Below are 21,052 nucleotides of genomic sequence, written 5' to 3'. Positions count from 1 at the left end.
ATATTTATAGAAGTAAAACACTAGAGGGGAAGCTAGTTAAATGTTTTTTACAGGGTGATAAAAGAGGTGACAGAAGAGGAACACAAAAAAAACTAGAGAAGAAATGGATCTTTTGCAAACACATTCTGAAAGCCTTCCTTTGTAATGTGAAAGCAGGAGGTGAATGATCGCTCAGTTATCTCCACTGACAAATATTTACAGTCCTTATACTCAGTGCCGCATGGTCGATAATGTTCAGGTGTGTGTGTGTGTGTGTGCGTGTGTGACATAGTTAAACTGATATTAAAAAAACAGAAATAAAGTGTTGTATCCTGAGGTCAAAGGTCAGTGTGAGTCACATGGTTGCAACCAGGAAACAGAGAAGCGGTATCAGCCCAGTGGTTTCCTTAATCTCTGCAGTAGAGCAGAAAGCTTGTAAGACTACAGTGAACAGACGTATCAGTGATGATAAGAAACCAAGAGGAACCCGGGTAAGTACAGAGTGCAAATACTGACCGCTGATATTCATTTACATTACGCAGACTTTAAGACTAACAGCCTGATCATAGCAGTTTTGACTCGAGCAACAGTCAGCCGGAACCTGTGCTTATTGATGCATTATGAACAATAATGAACACATTGCGCTATTGTAATGATTTCAACCTGGTTTGGTCACTTTAGTTTAGTCCATCCCATTCATTTCTTTAACTTTCGTTTTGTTTCCCCTTGATTCCATCTTGCTTTATGCCCCTGCAGTTAAATCAAACTGTGTTACATCCTGTGCTTGTTGACTTGTTGCGTCTCCAGGGTCTCCACAGTTGAGGACTGTCAGAGTGGAATCTCTATAGACCTCTTCCTGCACCTTTCACTCATACCAGCAGTGAGTTGTCCCTCTACGTAACCTGAATCCGAGAATAAATGGCTGGACTACTCCAAGACCACTTATATCTGTAATATCAACTTTGCATAAGCCAAAAAACAGCAGCCTTGTTTCCAGCTTTGAGACAATGTATGTTTCAGGTGGTCCAATGGTTTTTCAAATGGTGTACAAAAGAAAAGGGATTGTTTTCTCAACTAGAAACAACTCCTTACTGAAAAATTACAAATGGAGATATGTGATTTTCAATGGACAGAAAGAGAAACACAAAATTACAGTTGGTAGGGTGAGCGCTAATGCTATTGACATTTTTATTTTATTTTTTGCTTTTGTGTTCATCACATACTCACGTGATAGAGTCTCAGAGACACATTTACACTGTACACAGACTTTTTTAAAGTTGAACCAATGTAAAAAAAATTAATAAATAAATACATTTCAGTGCAATGAATCTGACTCATTAAATTGATTTGAAAAAGACTATTTTCTTTTTTTGGGGTACAACCACACTGAAAATAATTTTTAAAAATCAGTAACCAACATAAAAAAATATACTGATGCACAAACAAATTGACTGAAATATCTTACTAACAGAAGCATTTTTACAGCTTGTGGCAGAGTACATACCTCTGTTACATCACCAGTGAATGAGCTGGTACAGCAGCATGATCAAAACTGCTTAGGCAGTTGTATGAACATCTAGCATGAATCAACTTCTTCCCACTATCACACAGTTGCTTTGATGCCAACAAAGTGTGGATAAAGTTTTTAAACATCATGTACTGATTTCTTATATTCCAGGTGTTGATCACAGGGGTGCTCTCATTCCTCCAGAAAAGAGCCAAGAGGCTGGCTCTCGACCACAGACTGCCCTTTCTAAGCGGACGTTTTGCCATTGTGGTGTAAGTCAACAGCAGCAGTAATGAATATAGATGTCAAGACAAAAGTAACATTAACATCTGCTTGAATGTCCCAACTAAAAGGTCCTTAATTCAGTATGACAGCTGCTATTGGCAGCCGTCTGTTATGTAATATCTATACATACTTGTTTTAGTATTCATCAGGATCATAGGGATTTGTTTGTGTCTGTGTTCTCACTGGGTCCAAGCCCTTTGGATACCATAGGCAGCATCAGTAATCGTTGGTCCTATGGGTTTGCCTTTGGTGCTGTGTCATCCACTGTCCTGCTGCTCTTCTCTGAGAGCTACATCCCTTTCAGGATCCCGGGCTGGGCCAGAGGTATTCACACTGTTTACCTTTGTTATCCAGGGCCTGTTTTCAAACCCGTTTATGCTGCGCATTCAAAAGATAAACATGTTGACTAATGGGATGTTTCTTGATCATTATCCTCAGCTATAGTGTATCTGGTTGGAGCTTTAGAGGTGGGCCTGGTCTATTTTCCTTTCTTTGCCTGCTTGTCCACACCTTTCAGAGCAGCTGGAGCAGTGTTGGGGATACTCTACTCTCTCTGCTGGTAAACATTTGTTTACATCGTAAATTCAGACATACACTGTGTGTCTCCATATGTGGATAAGTGCAGCAAGAGATTGTTTTCAAGTCACCAAAGCACATGTTTATTATAATTCTCTGTGATCGTTTATAGGATCACCATCACAGTGTGGGATACGTTCACCTGTCCCCGTGGTGAGGTAGGTGGTAATAAACCCTTAAAGAATGTGTAACAGCAGGGTGCCTGTTGCAGTGTGGTCTGCAATCAAGTAACCAGCCTACTTCATCCACCTCTGAGTTGTAACCCTCACCTTAATAAATTATCTACTACAAAATATTTGTTTATGAAGAGTTGCCTGATTGCATCCAGTAGAAATATCATGAAATGACTGTGTGTATGTTTTCAAAGATTCTAGGTGCATACCAAAAGGTGATTTTCCAATGGCCCCGCATCCTCTCGCTTATCTTCCTCTTGGGACGATTTATCTACATATTGGTAAAAGCTATTCGAATACATCTGCAACTGGAACAGGAGGTCAGCATGCCTACTGCATGAAATCAGTGAAATGTTTCTTGCTGTGTGTTTTGAAACTGTGTAGGATTTTATGCCATACAGATTTAGAAATTTATGTAAAACATTGTTTTCTGTTGCATTTTATTCTTCCTTTTGGATGGGATTGTTCTCATTATTTGATTTTATTGTGTTTTTGTTTAAACATCTGGAAACCAAAGTATGTTAGCCTGTGAGTGTGTGTCCCACCAAAGAAATCTAAACTTTTAAAATAATGAATTGGTAGCCAGCTGTACAGTAAGTTCAGAGATGATTTTGTAACTGTAACTCTGAATAATAAACTGAATCTGCTGCCAGGATCCGGAAGAGCTAATTGAGCAGCACCAGGTGCAGCATGTCAAAAGCCTGCTGAGGAAAAAACCTGCACACAGGTACAAAACACACTCATGCATGTGTGCACTAATTCTGCTTTTAAGTGTTCCCTGTACAACTGGGGATTTTCAGTTCTATTGCTTTCTTATATTATGTGAACTTCTTTGTGTTTTGATCAGTTTACAAAAAAGAATGTTAAAACATGAGAAAGATTTCAAGTTAAACAAGTTAACATTTTCTGAATGAGATGAGCCTGTGCAAAATCTGAGTAGGACATTTATCATCCATCAAAGTGAGGTGAACAATAAGTGTCCAATCATACTTATTTGATGCATAAAGGTACATTATTGTAACTTGGTCACGTAGTTTAGTGTGCACTGATTTTTAGTCCAGTCTGTGTGTTCAGCTGCCGCTGGTAGGGTTCTGCATCTGGGAGTCAGCTGCTTAACTGCTTTGTTTATTGAAATTTGAAATTTGTACTGTCACATAGCGGCTGTTATTCATGCAGCATCTAAAATAAATGGTCCCAGCTGGCACCAAACCTGTGCATAAAAGAGCAGATATCAGCAAAACACACACACGCACATGTGGTTTGATCCTTCTTCCTGTTTTGCAGCCAACCCCTCAGCTGGTTCCAGAGCAGAGTGTATGAGTGGGACCCCAATTTCAAGTTCCCCAACAGGATCATTGGCACTGTCATTATATCCCTCATAGGCCTGTATACGGTACAGCAAGACATCTGTTACCATACATTGTGTAAAACCAAATGTCTCATCCAAATGTCTCAACACAAAAAAATTATCCGTGCATCTGCTGTAGGTATTGATTTGCCTTTTCATCATTTCTCTAGATGACCCTGGCAGACTATTCTCTCAGCAATACGGTTTTTAACCGGATAGAGAGCTGGAAGAATACGCTGGAGAATCTGGTTACTTCTTGTAACCAGACTGAAGCACTGGGGGTCATGATACCACAGCTGGAAGAATTCATTGACGTGGCTAGAAGTAAGTTGATGAACACCCTCTCCCACCCAACAAGTAGTTATGTCCTTTTTTGATTCTGAAAAAGAAAAAGGCAAAAATCAACTCTTCCCTAATAGGCTGATATGTCTGACTGATTATACATTTTTTGAATATATTTTTGTAACAGAAAGATAGTCTCTATCTCAACCTTTACACAAACGGAGGAGTAGGATGGACAGCAAAAAACATTTGTAGCCATTTATTTATGATAGTTAAGACAAGGTGAAGCAATGGTTAAAGTTCAGTCTTACTGCTATTTGTTTGCTATTTTTTTTATTTTTTCCAGAGTGTTGGCTCGCTACCACCATCTGTGCTAGTCTCAACTCCGTAGCCTACACCCTCCATGTTTTGGTGTGTTACAGGTAAGAGGCCTAAAAAATAGCTAAAATATACAAAATTCATTGAAACTTTGCTCAAAATTAAATTTCAAATGCTTGGAAGAATAATATATGTTCAAAAATGAACTGATTTCAGTTATGGGAAGTTAGGAGAAATTTCCTAACCAGTTAGCACAAAACTCTCTGATGACTGACATGGCGTACTGTTGCCACAGAAAACACTTAAAGAGACTGTGGAAAGGGCAGAAGGGGTTTCTTCCTGAAAAATTTCACAACCCTGGCCCCGCTGTCAGTGTAGTAAGTAAAACACACACACGCACACACGCACATTCAGCAGATGGAGGATGATTTAAAGTCAAATCAGTTTTCAGCTGAGCAGTAAAGAGTCAAGACCAGCAGTCAGAGATGTGGGACTGGCCCCAGTCTAACTGTCTAGGTCAATTGTTACAATTTGTTTCTGTCTGTCAGTCGCTGTAACAAGGCTACTAGCTGACTGTATGTTCACTGAAATATGTGTGAGCCTGCATTTGAAAGCTTCAAATATGTAGAGCAATGGGTACACACACACACACATAACTTCTGATCAACAGACTTTATGAATGTGCAAACAAGTTGTCTCATTGAATTTTCACAGGCTTCCATCACAAGATACTCTGGTTGGCAAATTGCGTTTACACTGTGGGGTAAGCTATCTTCTGACAGGAACCAGCAGAACTGACATGTACAACAGCTAGGCAGATGTACCCTCGTCTGTTATGGGACTGAACCCAAAATGTGTTCTCCTGCTGTTTCCCAAATGATGCCATCTGTGAGACACTTTCACTAGTCTGGGAGAGGAGAATGTAACAGAGAGATTTAAGCAGTATGACCATTCAGTGATCCATCCATCCATTTCCTATACCGTTCATCGCTCTGGGTCGCGGGGGAGCTGGAGCCTATCCCAGCTGACTACGGGCAAGAGGAGGGGTTCACCCTGGGCTGGTTGCCAATCAGTCACAGGGCTGACACAGAAAGACAGACAACCACACACTCACACCTAGGGGCAATGTTGAGTAGCCAATTAACCTAATGTGCATGTTTTTGGGACCCACACAGGCACAGGGAGAACATGCAAACTCCACATAGAAGATTCCAGATTTTTTTTTATTTATTTATTTTTTTTTTACTATTTTGTCAGGTACATGAGAAGTCCAAAAATTCAGCTGTGGTCAAAAATGACACCTTGAGACACGATGTGAAATAGATGCATGGATGGTTTTGGATATATTGTTACTGTCTTATCACACACAAAAGACTCATTCTGAGGCACAGTCCCACAACATGAGTTAAAAAAATAAGATTGACTGGAATTATTGAAGGTCTCTTCTGCATTTTCTCCTTAGGCTACCTGATTGTCCATTTTGTCCACTTCCTGTTTGCTCTGCTGTTTGCGTACGTGCTGGTGCTTCCTATACTGCATGGCAATACAATGAAAATGCTCACCAACCTGGGAATAATAATGTAAGGCTGCTTTCCTCGTGGTTGTGCCTAAATGAAAGGATGATTTGACTGACAGATAGACAAACTGGTTGTTTAATTTTGATTTCTCCTGTGTCTCTCAGTCTGACTATCAGTCTGCTGATCGCCCTGGTGATTCTCCAAGTAGTTCTGGTACAGATCTTCTTTCTTCAGGACAAAATATCTCCTTCTGATAAAAACAAACCTCTGGCTCTCAACAACAGGTAGGCATATATATATATTATGTAAGTGTGGACCATAAAACCACCGGCAATCACCAGCTGTTGAAAAGAAAAGCGGTTATCAAGGCCAAATGTAATACTGAAGCCATAAAACATACTCTCTTACTCAATAGTGTAAAGTGTCTCTGGTGACTTGCAGAAACAAGAAGATAAAGAATACATCTGGAATGGTGTTTTACAGTGGGAAAACTCCTTTAATATCCATATGTCAGATGTTAGTAGAACAAGTGACTATATTTTAAAGCAAATCTGCACAGGAGCAACATGAAATCACAGTTTCTCTTCCTCCTCTTCAGGAAGGCGTTCCACTGCTTCAACTACTTCTTTTTTTTTTACAACGTGGTGATGGGAATGGGCAATTGCATATTCAGGTTGCTGTGCAGCATTGTGACTGGGACATGGCTCGTGTCACGTATAGACCGGACCATTATGCAAAGAGGATATGAAGCCATGGATTCTGGTAAACAAAACTTCAACCGAGACAAAAATGAACAAAATTGTTTTATTCGAGATTTACCACCACAAAACATCACAGCCAAACCTCAGCTTTTAATATGCTGTGATAAGGGACAAAAATATTGTGTGAGTGTGATTTTATGGTTACCGTTATGTGAAAATGGTGAGTACGTCAGGATAATATTATAGATTAAGACTTTCTTTCAACCTTTAGCTTTTTGAGTGATACCAGCGTACATGGGTCCTCATCTTCCAGTAGATGGCAGCATTTTACAGCAGTTGCTGTGAGTTGTGTAGTTGCTGTGTTTCTTAAGATCAAAAACATAAAGGAGCTGTATGCTCTAAATATGGATTGTGTTATTTTTCCAAGTGCATAATTAAAGGTCTCATTCCAAGCTGTTGATTACAGCCAGTAATAAAGCAAATTTCACAACATGTTTTATGACGGAAAGCAAGAAAAACTAAACAGAGAAAAAGCAAACACTGGCAAGATCTGTGACTGTGGGTAACTACTTTGTCATCATCCATCCTGGGCAGTAAATGGAGACAAAATTAAATTGCTGAACTTAAGTAACAGAGTGAGAGACCTGGCAGAGAAGCTACATTAAATCCAGCTAGCATTTATAGCTGTATTGTCATATCACGTTTGTATCAGAACTAACTCAGTTACATATACTGACCTCAGTTTAGGTTGTAGTGCACATTCACATGCGCATCGGTTCTCTGTTCCTCAGTGGTGTGTCCTCCGCAAACACAACATGTTGTAAAAATACTGTAAATTCTGTTCTGGGTTTTTTTCTCCAAACATGGTGTGTGGGTCTAGCCATATTTCTTGCATGTTCCAGGCTACAGTACTTGGATTGGGATGATCTTTGCTGACCACTATCACAGCAATCCAGTCATGGTGTGTTTCAGTCAGTTGCTGGTCTCCAACATGATGGAGAGAGCAACTGCATCCGCATACTCCTCTTTCAGCACTACACCAGGTCAGTAGAATCTGACAACTGCTTCCGCCTGTCTGATGCAATCAAACTAGTATTTTCTTTTAAATTACCTCTGAAAATCTACTTTATTTCATTTCTGCAGTTTTAGTTGATCCTGATATGTTTGGCATTTCATGAGATTTTTTTAATTTCCTATTTATTAACTTTTAACTTTTTTTTAAAGAACCACCTAGGAATAGCCAGGCCAGGAGACGATGGATGTTGTCTTACACCTTACTGAGGAACCCTCATCTGATCCTGCTCAGAAAGCACCACCTCTCCTCATCTTCATCACCACACACATCATCATCTCCCCAGTCCAACGCAGTGTTGCAGGCTTGGGTCATGGCATCTCAAACGCAAAGACGTCAGGCAGCTTCTCAGTCACTGCCTGAGATCACAGTCATACCAGCAGAAGACTGTTAAAGAAACATTTCTACAGATTCCGATATTGTTTAAAACCTAACGTACTGTTCATTGGAGGATCTACATGTTGTGAAGAAATCTTTTGTTAGAAATCTTCACTCAGGTTCTTATTGAAGAAAACAATCTTTGTATAAGCTTCAGAGGAGCACAAATGGTCATGATAACCATTCTCAGCTCAGTCACCAGAATAAAAAGTTGGTACTTTATGTTTCTGCAACCCACAAAGAAGTATGTATAATCTTTTCTGAACCCTAACCATGTGGTATTTGTGCCTAAAACTAACCAGACCGTAAGCACAGAATTATCACAACATAAATTTGAAAGTGAAGATGAAAAGTCAAAAAATTTCAACATATGCACTATTTGTAGAAATGCACAATTCCAACATTTATTCTAGCAATTGAGTTGCTTACTTGACTGTGGAGACAGATGTTTACAGCAACACTGTCAAAGTCTCTCTGTTCAGAGTGGGTTCTGGCCAGGATAACATACTGGGTTGCAGGAATGAATAAAAGGTGTGGGCTGAGCCAAGGGAGCTCTGAGAAAGCAAATGAGACATCAAAACTCCAGGGAAAGAGCGACCCAACTCACAAGTTTGTCAAGTAGATCTACAGTAGCTCAACACATGTCTGTTTCACAAAACAAAAAATGAAATTAATCATGCTTTTGGAATAAAAATAGTTATACTTCAGTGTTACTTTGTTACACTGTTTGTCCAAACACACAGTTCACTATAAGAGAGTTCAGTCTTTTTTCAAACCATTTGGAGGCGATAGTGCAAGATTTTGGATGCAAACAACCTCCAAATACCAACGAAGAAGAAGAAGAACTTTTAAAATGAAAATTTTCCGACAGCACGTACAAGACGTATATTTTCTCCAGTTAGCTAAAAAATATCCAAGGACCGTCTTCTATCATATTTACTAGCGATCGCTTTAAAAGTTGTGTCAACTGTATGGTAGCTAAAGAAGAGGAACATCTAAATTGAACAGGGAGTGACCTCTTGAACTCGTGGGCGTGGACGTGCGCCTTGATTTGCACGACACAAAAGACGCCCTGGCAGTTTGGCTAGCTGGTTAAAATAACTGGCAAGGTAAACATGGAAACATCTTAATTTGTCATTGTATTTGAACTAACGCTGCACATATGTTTTTGTTTGTTTATAAAAGATCGATTGTGGGCTGAATTGTACTTGATTACAGCTACAGTTATCAGCTTCAAAACTGACAGTTAGCCGTTAGCCAACACCCTTATTGTCTGACTGCCTGCAATCCAACAAGCAAATTAGCGCCAGAGGTAGACTTGATGGACATGGCCCGTCGTCTCGGCGGAGATTGTATGTGTGTGAAGGGTTTCCCATGCTTTACCTGTCTCAGTGATAACCCCACCTTCATCTCGCTTATTCTCATTCATCTCATTTTATTCTGCCCATATTGACAAATTAGTTCTGTGAAAATCTCAAATCTAGCTTGAGTCAGCATAACCTTAACCTTACTGCCGATAAATCATTGCTATTGCTAATAAAGTAACGTTAAACATGTTTTGTTCACTTATTGATTGATTGAATGATTGGGAAGAAAGAAGAGTGAAGACCCAAATCCTGACTTTCTCCCCAAACTGTTGCTTTTGTCTTACGCGCCTCCAGAAGTTAGCAGAAATGTTGCTCTGATTACAGAACCCTGTAATCAAACCAACAATCCAGTATGCAATCGTAAACAGTGAGACGATGCTTTGGAAACATACTTTTGGATAAAAATGACAGCATTGCACTTTTTGATTGAGCAAGCCACTTTACTCCCTCAGATGTATTCGATGTGCCTCACTGATTATTGTTTTTCTGCCTTCTTTCCATTTCAGTGTGTATTTACCACAATGTCAGACAGTGAGTCCATCAAAAAAATGCTGAGAGCTGTACTCCAGTCCAGCAAGGAGGGTGTATCTATCAGCAGCCTCCAGTCAGAGTACCGGTCACTGTGTGGAGAGGGAATCCCGCTGAAGAAGCTGGGCTACTCAAAACTGGAGGACTACCTCCAGAGCATCCCCTCTGTAGTCCACCTGGAGTACCGTATGGGTGAGGTGAGGGCTGTTTCTTAAGTAACCTCGATTCAAGGCCTCCTTGGTCATACCTAGCTGTAAATTCACATGATGCTTCGTTGATATATTTTTTTGGTCTGTGTATTAGCAGCTAGCTGAGCACTAACTTGAGTAACTCAGTACAAAGATTGTTGTTAATCATATTAGACTATATCCTCAGAAGTGTGCCGACTTTTACATAGCAACATCATGAATTTATCAGTGTAATAATAAATCTTCTCTGTAGATAAAATGCTTTGCTGCAGTTTGTCGAGAGACAGCCCACATTGCTGAGTTGGTGGCCAAGCAGAAGAGCTCGAAGAAGTCTGGTCGTTCTCAGGTTGTCAACTGTAGGATGAGATTCAAACCTTCCAACCCATATGTGCTCAATGGTAGGAGACACTTGTTTCACACTGTTTTGTTTCTTACATCAGGGGGCCTGTCTCTACAAAGCTCTTCATATGAAGAGGTCTAACCGCCTTTTTCTTTTCATTGTGAGCTGACCTATTATCCTTCTCTCCATGCTTTCAGTGAGGCCAAGGTCCTCTCTCCGCCAGCCCTCAGCTGCTAGTGTCTCTAACTGGATCGCAAACTGTTCTCGGCCTCATGGCAGCTACAGTGGCTGCAGTGCCTCAGGAGACTACAGGTGAACAATATCTGCATCACAGTTTTTATCAAGAAATGATGAGCTGTAGCTGCACTCACAACTTGGCTGGATGGGATTGCCTATTGAAATAGTCCCACAGTGTACAGTACATTATTCAGCTGTTGTCAGGTTCAACATTTTGTTTTTCCTTTTGCCTCTAAGTTTCTGGACACCTAAATGGTGTTTGCCATTTCGTGTCTCTCCTGATGTGAAGAATCTAATGAAAATTATCCTTTTGACTGTGCTTAAACAAATAAACCAATGTTTTTCATCGTGTTTTCCCCAAACATCAGGCAGTTGGACCAAAAGTTGAGCCCCATCACCCCAGTTGAACACAGAATACCTCCTCCATCAGCTGTAAAAGAGTGTGCCATACCTGACAGGTGAACACACCCACTCACACGTGGACAAACCTTATGGAGATAAATCTTGTTCTTGTATGTACAGTTTTAAACTCAAGCATAATTGTAATATGCTTAAGGATAATTTGTAATGTCAGTTTAATTTGAATATATTACATAAAACCAGTTCCAGATCTGCAGCAGGACATTTGTATTGAACAAAGGTTTGTCACGTGACTTGTGTGACAGTTTGCGCATTATACTTTCTTTTGTGACCAGCAGGAAGGAGACAAGTTTTGCAAACTGGCAGAAGCCTACAGGTATGCGTGACCCTCTTGGTGTGCATCCTCCACAGTTTCCCAATACCGGACTACTGGAATGTATTCTGAATGTCATATCAGATTTCATCGGTTCGCGTTTTTGTCCCTTCAACTTTAACAAAAAAGTTGCAGAAACTTTAAATGAGTGAGTTAATAAATTGAGTCTGACCATCTGATCTTGGGTCAGAGCACCGTGGTCAAAGTGTCACAGATTTTACTCAGAATCTAACAAATAAAATATGAAGCATCATCATCCATTCAGCCGTCCAGCATTATATGAAGTAGGAGCTAAACCTTGAACAGATGTTGTGTAAATTTAAGTACATCATGCTGATAATGCCTCTCATCAGCCTTGACAAAAAATTGAAAGCAGGACCTTTTCTTTGATAATATTTTTACTGTGTGGGACTTTGTCTGGAGCCCCCATATCACTAAATCCAACAGTGCTCTGATTGATCTGAAATTAAAAATGAATTTCTCAACAACAGTTCATACAATGCTCTGACCATTTCAGACTGAATTTATGAATAATAATATGAAATATATTTTCTTAATTTCTCCAGTACTAAGGGCAGAACATCAGCACTACAGTCTTTAATAATTTAGCTGTTTGATTTCGGTGCCCATTCCTAAAGCTGTCGAATGAATTTGCTGCAGACTGTATCAGCACTTCAACCTTCTTCCTTTGCACAATTCTTCACAGAAAAGCCTTCTGAACAAGTCTCCAGACCAAACCAAGCTGAGGTACAGAAACCCCTTTCTCTGTCTTTCCTGTGTTTCGTTCGGTGTTTCCCACACAAAGACTTTTAGTTGGGTGGGCAACCCAGTAGAACATACTTTATTATTATTATTATTGTTGTTATTTTGTTTTAGCAGTGTGAGAGAACAATGCAATGAAATCAATGGACTCTTTTTGTTGCCCTTATATTAAGTCTCTTAAAATTGTAGACGATCCCCCACAAAGTTCCTTCTAATGTGTGTGTGGAATCTCCTCATGCAGTCTTGTCCGTATAACACGAAGCTGGTGCAGGGCAGAATAACTCAGCTCCTGGCGAAATACTCCAGTGGATTGTGGATGTCTAGACTATCAGAGTTCTACACTGACATGTTCAAGCAGAAGCTCCACCCTCAGGTGCTCACAGATCTGAAACACTGGACACACATTTGTGTGGTGAGTAATGTTTATGCATCAGTTCCTTAAGCGAGTTTTTTTGCAGTACGTGTTCCTAACCTTAATATAAATTGATAGTTAATTGAAGTTAAAATCTCGTTCCTCTCTGTGCCCGGCTTGTCTTGCCTTCACAGGTGGAGAAATCTTCCCGCACCCACCAAGCTGATTGCCTCATCTACCCTCCTCTGCCCCCCAAGCCTAGATGTAGCACCACCCTTGAAACATCACCCACCTTTTCAAGCACCAATGCCACACGTCTTTCTTCACGTCTTTCATCAATTGAACAACCGTCCACCGCATTCCCTCCTCTGCCTGTTTGTAAAGCAAGGGGTTTTCCCCAAAATCCCTTGGCTAAGCCCACCTTCATTTTTCCTTTGCAACCTGCTGTTGCCTCTTCAGGTAAGATGTTGTCTTCAGTCACAACGAGCGGCTTTGCCCACAGCCCAGCTGTTGCTCCCCAGCTGCCCCTCGCTGTCACTCTTGCAAGTGGTAGGTGTAAAGATCATCACAACTTGCCTACAATTACCCTCAACCACAAACAAAACAGTCAGCCTTTAGCCACCAGCTGGACTACATCCACCCATACTCCTTCACTAGCTTCCCCCCTCCAACCGGGCCCTGACGCCGTACCCCTCAACTTCTCACCTACATCCAATTTTGCCCTGTGTCCTCCCTCAAAATCTTCTGCTGTTATGTCAGCTGAGGTGCACCAGAGAATAAAGGAACTTCTGTCCAAGTACAGTCATGGTCTATGGGCTCATGCTTTGCCCGAACTCTTCATGGGAACATACAAGACACCATTCCCCGAGCATATTCTGGACAACTTGTCTCTTTTGCTGGATATATGCAATGTGGAGTACCCAGTGCCACATGACAAAAAGAGGGTAGGTGACTGAGATGCTGCAGTTAACAAAACGAAATCTTTAGTGTATTGTGAAGTTAGAAAATATTTCTTATCCTTATCCACAGTCATCACTCACTAACTTACCAGTGATGAGAAAATATTTGTTCTGAGGCAAGCAATTAGTTGGAATGATGGTTGGTGTGGAGAAAACGGGCATTGTTTCTAACAGTTACAGACATAATAGCCTTTAATTCTTCAGCGAGCTCAGGGTCATCCTCTCTGCTTACCTGATCTTTTAAATTATTTTATTTACTATGTGCTTGTCACTGATGCACTTTCCTGTGGTCAGGCCATCCTTTATTACTGCTGCAGAGCAGATACAGAAGCCACAGGTGACCAAAAAAGCCAGCAGCCCAGAAGCCATCCTCTTCCCTCTGGTCTGGAGGTCACTGGTCCTGTGCTGCCTCCCTGTCTGGTTCTTCCCTCAGAGCAGTACCCCTCTGTGCTGATTGCTAATGCCAGGAGCAGCAATGCTGTTACAGTACGGTGGGTCAGACGTGTTCATGAAGTTACTGACATATGTGAACACAACCGAAGAATGCTTCACCCGTGAAAACATCTTTCGTGATTAAGTGAAAGTTTGAGGGGAGTGTTTCATTGCAGAGTATCAGTGAATATGCTTAACCTTTTGTGTTTCTTTGTTAATATAACATCCAGGTTACTGTTGAAGACTATCATGCACAGACTGAGAGAAGCTGAAAATACATGTCTCTCTGTTCAGATATGTAGGTGAGAACTACTCAAATGCCCAGGAGGCCATGGAGGACGCCATGCTGTTTTTCTACAGCCAAAGCTCCACCCACTGTCCTCTGTCCAACCCTGTTGTTGGTCAGCTGGTAGCAGTCAGAGGGGAGGATGGAGACGAGCTGGCCAGAGCTCAGGTTGTGGAGGTTCTGGCCCCTGACCAGGTCAAGGTAACTCATTCAGTTAGTTGTTTATTATTTATGTATGTTGTCTCTTGTTTTACTTCAAAACATTACACGATCATCAGTGTCGAACAGCTTAACTTTGGTCACTGTAATTCAGAATGTTAGAACAAAGATCACTGGAAAAGGGGTGCGAATACTGGTAGTGCTTCTCCTCAGTTTGTCGGAGGAAGACGTTTGATGGCTACAGAAGGGCTCAGTGTTTCAGCAGCAAAATAGCTTTTGTCTGTCTCTTTGCCAGGTGTACTATGTGGACTATGGCTTCTCTGTGGAAACCAGTGGGACTAATCTGCTGGAGCTGCACCAGGACTTCCTCTTTTTTCCATTCCAGGCTATAAATGTTAGACTTGCAGGTACTTTAAGAAATACCTTCAGGACTTGTTTTCAAGCTGTCAACAGAACAGACAAAATGTCGTACACTAACCAACGGATGTACGACATACTGTAGATCAGGGGTAATTACTAGCCCTACTTCTCTTGTCCTTCCTCCTGTTTCTTCCCATCCTGCTTTACCTTCCTTCTTCCAGGCCTAGAGGAATTCAGCTCCCATCCACTGGTGCTGTCCTCATTGAACAAGTTGGCAGTTGGAAAGATTCTGCTGATGGAGACATTAGAGCCCTGTCAAGGGAATGACATGCCCATGGTAGTGCTGTATGACACTTCGCAGGATGACGACATCAACATCAACTCCACCTGCTTGGAGGCTCTACAGGACAAGACCTTGAACAACCCTCTGACTGTAAGGGCGGTGCTGCTAACTACATGTATACTGTGATGCATGTATAAAGCCAGCTTCTCAAAAGGGCAACTTCTCAAAGATTTTGGCCGGCTCTGCTAGTCAGTGGTGCTCTTGTACCATTCTGGTACAACATGACCGTAGTGAGTCGTGTTACAAGAACACAAGAACTGGCAACTAGCAGATTGTCAGCCATGACTGTGAGGTGCTCTGTGTTATCCATCCCTCCTTTCTTGTATTAGCGTATATGAATCATCTTCCGTTGCCTGTAGGTAAATTCTACCTATCGGAATGTACGTGTCACAAATGTGTGTGAAGATGGGATCATCTACTGCCAGCTGCCCTCCAGAGGAACCTCAAGACTCAGCACTTTACTGAAGGAAACCGAGGTCATCTTCACCTCTGAGGTAGACAACACCTCAGAGCTCACAAATTTGCCTTAGCACTTAACAGTGTTGTAGAAAATGTTATGTTTTATAGTGACAGTATATTATAGTGTAGTAGTAGTACATTATGGAATACCAGCAGTGTAAGCTGAGATATACACTGTGTTTATGTTAAGATGAGAGACTCTGTTCACAGATTTTTTTTTTTTTGGCATTTGATGTTGATAGCCTCCTTGATCCCTCTGTGGCTGTGCACTTATTTTTGGTCAATGATTGACCCCTCTGAAGTCACTGCCATGACCAGTTTTGGTGTGGTGTTCACAGACTGATGATGTTTTATGACTTGTTTTTATTCAGTATTATTTTTTTGCCTACAGATGCAGTGTTCCCCACACTGGCTAGAGGAGCATCCTTTCCTCTATTAAACATACACAACTCTGAAAATCTTTCTAAATGGTAGATTGTGTCTTGGCAATTGTTCCTTCTAGATGACATCTGATTGCCTGGTTTCCAGACCCTTTAGTGACAAGTCCTGTCTAGCCCAGTACAATGGAAAGTGGTCCAGAGTGGGGGTAAGAACAGAACCATTAGAATGTATTTCATTGTAAAGCTTGAAATTATTTAGTACATTTAAAGTACTGAGATATTGTTGACCGGACAGGTCCTATTTCAGGTCCTATTTCTTTAGCACCCGCTCACATATTGTTGCTCTTGTTTTCAGATCACCAACATGCATGGCAACAGAGTGATGGAGATCTTCTTCACTGATTTGGGTGTCCCAGCAACTGTTGAGGTCACAGATCTCCGAGAGTTCCCCCCTGTGTTCCTCAAAGAGTTCACCATCATCCCGCCACAGGTCAGTTGTTTGTGTGTATGTGCCTGCTGTGGGAGTAGATAGACCTTCCTCTTCAGCCAGTCCAGTGGCTGGAGGAGCATCCTGTCCTTCAGTCTGTGGTACTTCAGTCCTGTATTTGTAAACCCCTTCCAAAAATAGGTACTCTTGCTGTGAAGTTCAGCCGTGATTAAAAGTACTGATTACCCTCCATAATGCTTAGTCTGAAGAAGCTAAGGATTTTTGATTGTAAATGTGAGTTGCTGTTTGTTGTCTGCCTGTCTGTCTGTCGTTGGCTTGCAAGTGAACAGACATTGTTTCGAAGGTTACTATTGTCTAAAAGTAGTTGTTTGCAATATGTCAGGCTACCAAATGTCGCCTGGCTGACCTTGCGGTTCCAGAGGGGGGCTGGAGCCCAGGTGCCTTTCAGTGGGTGAAAGAAGCTGTTTTGGGCTCCGAAGACTGTAAAATGAAGGTACTACTGGCACATATAGGCATACTGTAACATTCAGCAACATCAACAACAACATAGTTAACACATACAGTATCTACACTAAACTTAATAGGGGTTCCTACCCAGAATTAGGAAAGTGTTCCTACTTTAATAAAGTGATCACTGAGTGTATGTTTATTACAAAGGCTTGACTGCTTGAAGCACACTGTCATTGTGTGATGTAGCAGACTTGTGTTGATATAGCTCCAAATATTCCAGATATAAACACAAGTAAGGCCTTGTTGAAGAACATTACTAAACAATCGCTTTGGCCTTAAGGTCTTTGTAACTTTGTGTATATGTGAGTGTCTTGCTTTCTTGCCTCATTTGAGATCTCGAAAATAGACCAGGACAAAGAGGACTGGCTGGTTTATGTGTACCTTTTCATCGATACTGACAGTCAGGAGCTGGACAAAAGCATCAACCATCAACTGTGGCACAAACTTGCAACACGCAAAAGCAGCAACACAACCCCCTGCAGTAACAGCAGCAAGACTACAGGTAATACTGCACGAGACATCAAACACAAAGTGCATTCTGGGTCTGAGATTGTTTCATACATAAACAAGTCTGGTCAAAGCTTTTTTGAAAGAACTCAAGGGATTAGGACGGTAAAATATTTTTTCATGGATTTGTATTTGAGCACAGTAAGTCTGAAATAACACAATGACTTCTAGGCTGACTTGCCTATTCAGCTCTGATTTGAGGGTGTTTGGCATGTATTTGTGTTTTTGCAAATTTCTAGGTCTCAGTGTTCTGGTAGAGAAGTTGAGTCTGGACAGCCCGGTACCGAACCCCATTGCCGGTGCCTCTACCCAACCTCTGCACAAAGCAGGAGACTTGCCTTTTCTAGATAAAACCACCAAAACTGGGATGCAGTCACTTCTGATGCCTCCTCCACTGGAGCTCCCCCAGGTGTGTGGAAAGGGACAAACATTCTGTGGGGTGTCAGATAAGCCTTGACACAGTTCTCTCTGGCAGACATTAGACCACAACAGTTTCACGTTTTGACATGTAGAGAATAAGCGTGCCTGCATGAAAAAAAAAAAATCTTAATCAGCCAATTAGAAATTAACAAACAAATTTAATTCTCTTCCTCTTCTTCTTCTTTCAGCCTGGTCAGAACATTGATGTGTTTGTACCAGTGGCCTGCCACCCTGGTCACTTTGTGCTACAGCGGTGGCAGGATCTGCATAAGCTGATGGTGTTGATGGGGGAGATGATCCTCTCCTATAACCAGATGTGGAAGAACAGCACAGTTACAAACATCAAGAAAGGAGAGGTCTGCGCTGCCAAAATAGACAAGAAGTAGGTGATCAAGCTATCTGCATATGTCGTGAGTCTGACATAGCACACCTATGTTCCTTCATCGGGGACTTGATGACCATAAAAAGTCAAGAACAATATGTTAGAAATCTCTGAAATATTTTACAAGATTGATTTACAATCAGATGACAGGCGCATTCAGGCTCGACAGTGTGAGTATTTTACTTTCATATGGCCATATAAATAAATATGTGAAAACTACAAATGAGTACACTGTGTAAAAAATGACAGCATACTGCTAATCTCTTATAATCACTCAAAACAGTTTCTTTGAAGAGTAGCATACGGGTAACTCCTGAACAGGCAATTTGTGCACGGTTGAGTGAGTGGAAGACAGCCAACGGCAAAAAGTGAATGAGAGTGTAAAAGAGGACAAGGTCAGGTGTGTCAGTTATTAAATGCTGCAGGTTCTCCAGCTTGGAAATGATGTCGGACAAGCTGTCTGCTTTTTGTACTGCTGCGAGGAAGCGATGCACAAAATGTAAAAGCAAAAGATTGCTGATGATTGACCGCTTAACTGATGCTTGCCTCTGTACAGCTGGCACCGTGTGCAGGTAAAGGGGATTCTGGCCAATGGGTTGGTTTCTGTCTACGAGCTGGACCATGGAAAACATGAATTGGTCCACAGTAGTCTGCTCCAGCCTCTGATCGATGAATTCAGACAGCTGCCTTTCCAGGCTATCACTGCACAACTGGCAGGTTAGTTACAACATAATTCTGTTTCAGCAGCTTTGCTGTTGCAAATTTGCAGCTGTTGATAAAGCAAGGCGGAGCAGCAGTCTGTTTGCTGATGCCTCCTGTTGTTCGTAGGTGTGACACAGCACCAGTGGTCGGAGGAGGCCTCCATGTTATTCAGGAACCACGTGGAGAATCGAGCACTGGTAGCCCAAGTAGAGAGCGTGCAGGACATGTCGGAGGTTAAAGGGGAAGTGTGGGAACGCAGGTTGACAGTTTACCTGGTGGACACTGCTGTGGAGGACAGGGACCTTTGGATTCACAGCATCATGGCAGACATTGGCGGCGAGCTGTCCTCGGCAGCCTAGGATGTCCTCTCATGCTTGTGGGGACATTTGCCAAGCAAACTGACTCCAGGACTGCATGCTGATCTCCCAAGATGCATTTTTGAACCAAAACTGTGCTTTTGGTTCTTTTTGTTTTCTAAAACGGTGAAAGTGCTCACTGAAGTTTTGGAAGCCCAAAACCACTTTCTCTCCTTGGTTAAGCATTCTGGATCTTTTTTCCCAATCAAAAACTCAAAATAAGCCACTTCATCTTAAAACCAAAAATGTTTTGTCCAGGAGTTCATTTTTTTCTGAATTTGAGGCCTGGACAGCTGTTCTGTGTCTCAGAGGCACTATAGTTGCAAAAAGTGACTACAAAAAGGATGGAAATCGTTACTCACCATCCAATTGTTGTCTTGTCAGTCTCACAAGTAATCTTTTTTTGGTCAGGTTAAGTCATCTTAGTGTTGCGTGGTTTGTTGTGTGTTATTTATGACTATTCCCTCATCTTTTTTCTGTTTGCTGTGCCTTATGCATGTACCAGTGTGGCTCATTTTGCAATTATTTTTGTATGTATATATGTTTCTACATTTATCTGACATGACTTAACTCCATTAATCTACAAACATCACTGGTGGGAACACCTTGTTCAATATTATTTTGTGTTACTTGGCTGAAAAGAAGTTGATATTTCTGAGTTAATATTTCTAATGTTTATGAAAAGCTGTTCACAAGGATTGTCTCTATTAAAACACGTAGCCAAAGCAGGATGTACTTCGGCTGAAAGCTTTTAAAGTGGTTTTCGCCAGTGTTCTGGCAATGTGAGCTGCTTTCTCAGGATGAGCTGCCAGTGAAATAAAAGAGCTTTTAAGTGAAGCATCTCATTGAAATTTGACTGAAACATTAAATGGCTTAAAGTGCTGTACAGTAAGGAATAGCAAACCAGTATGACCTGCCAGTAGTAAATGTGTTCTGAATGTCTTTCTGTCAGAAGAGTCAACTAACTGTAAATGTCTTTAATATTAAGACAGTTGATTTACAGTTTTTCATACACTTACATGGCAGGTCCCTGGCCGTGTCACTTAAGAGTGTGACCTTCCTTTTTTAAGCACATTTTAATGTAATTTTTATAAATGTCTCCCACCTGGAAGGTTAACAAGTGCTAATTTACTTCATCCTGAGAGAGTAGCTGAAATTGTCAGGCAAAATCTGAAGTCTAACAAGAGTATAAACATTGTCAAACACACATGCACGGTCATATTACACACATAATTTCTGCACTTTGTGGTAAAGAGAACTGAAGGGCAGATCTGGCTGGGTGTCATGCAGCTGTGGCACATTTGCCAAGTGGAGGAAAATAACTAGATTTATTTCAGCACAATAGGATTCAAGGAGCTTTATTGTCATTTCACACATGTAGAAACATGAGGTGCAACGAAATTAGTTTCCCCGTCCCGGTATAAGCCCAATTACCTAACAAACTACTTAGGTACATGAGTATTTTCCACTTTTACTGCATTACCTTTCAGAGGGCAAGATTGTACTTTAACTCCACCACATTTGCTGGAAAAAAAAAATAACATAAAATACAAACTCATGAAATACAATTCAGTGTTAAGACTAAAACACTGGTTTCCAACAGTTTCTTGTGTGTTTATAAAAGCAACATTTAATTGTGGCCGCTTGCCATGTTTCAGATGTCTGAATTACCTGCAGTTCTACCAAAGATGGATTTCTCCCTTTAT

The 21,052-nt window shown here is 41.2% G+C and overlaps 2 protein-coding genes across 4 annotated transcripts; both read left to right on the top strand.

Moving 5' to 3' along the window:
* The first annotated feature begins 328 nt into the window (after positions 1 to 328).
* Positions 329 to 8,843, top strand: stra6l (STRA6-like). Its single transcript, XM_046408667.1, has 18 exons — positions 329 to 470; positions 787 to 859; positions 1,658 to 1,758; positions 1,965 to 2,095; positions 2,210 to 2,330; positions 2,460 to 2,505; positions 2,715 to 2,840; positions 3,174 to 3,247; positions 3,805 to 3,913; positions 4,039 to 4,192; positions 4,497 to 4,572; positions 4,764 to 4,845; positions 5,183 to 5,231; positions 5,931 to 6,048; positions 6,150 to 6,269; positions 6,584 to 6,747; positions 7,589 to 7,729; positions 7,911 to 8,843. The coding sequence occupies exons 1-18, from the start codon at positions 445 to 447 to the stop codon at positions 8,150 to 8,152; spliced, it is 1,953 nt and encodes a 650-aa protein (XP_046264623.1). The 5' UTR covers positions 329 to 444; the 3' UTR covers positions 8,153 to 8,843.
* A 128-nt stretch (positions 8,844 to 8,971) lies between these two features.
* Positions 8,972 to 20,071, top strand: tdrd7a (tudor domain containing 7 a). 3 transcript variants are annotated; one of them, XM_046408654.1, is made up of 22 exons: positions 8,972 to 9,245; positions 10,010 to 10,228; positions 10,473 to 10,617; positions 10,757 to 10,871; positions 11,165 to 11,254; positions 11,495 to 11,532; positions 12,236 to 12,276; positions 12,533 to 12,703; positions 12,838 to 13,587; positions 13,897 to 14,093; positions 14,329 to 14,521; positions 14,775 to 14,886; positions 15,061 to 15,272; positions 15,542 to 15,676; positions 16,144 to 16,227; positions 16,377 to 16,511; positions 16,852 to 16,962; positions 17,313 to 17,481; positions 17,726 to 17,895; positions 18,095 to 18,288; positions 18,845 to 19,005; positions 19,117 to 20,071. In XM_046408654.1, the coding sequence occupies exons 2-22, from the start codon at positions 10,025 to 10,027 to the stop codon at positions 19,347 to 19,349; spliced, it is 3,660 nt and encodes a 1,219-aa protein (XP_046264610.1). In that variant the 5' UTR covers positions 8,972 to 9,245; positions 10,010 to 10,024; the 3' UTR covers positions 19,350 to 20,071. The 3 variants fall into 3 exon arrangements, with proteins under 3 accessions (XP_046264610.1, XP_046264592.1, XP_046264601.1); XM_046408636.1 differs by having other exon boundaries at positions 11,492 to 11,532; XM_046408645.1 differs by lacking the exon at positions 8,972 to 9,245 and adding an exon at positions 9,877 to 9,901 and having other exon boundaries at positions 11,492 to 11,532.
* The last annotated feature ends 981 nt before the right edge of the window (positions 20,072 to 21,052 follow it).

Source organism: Scatophagus argus, chromosome 2, assembly GCF_020382885.2.
Source record: "Scatophagus argus isolate fScaArg1 chromosome 2, fScaArg1.pri, whole genome shotgun sequence".
NCBI classification, from domain to species: Eukaryota; Metazoa; Chordata; class Actinopteri; family Scatophagidae; genus Scatophagus; species Scatophagus argus.
Note: the sequence above shows the minus strand (reverse complement) of the source record. Positions and strands in the feature narration are given on the sequence as shown.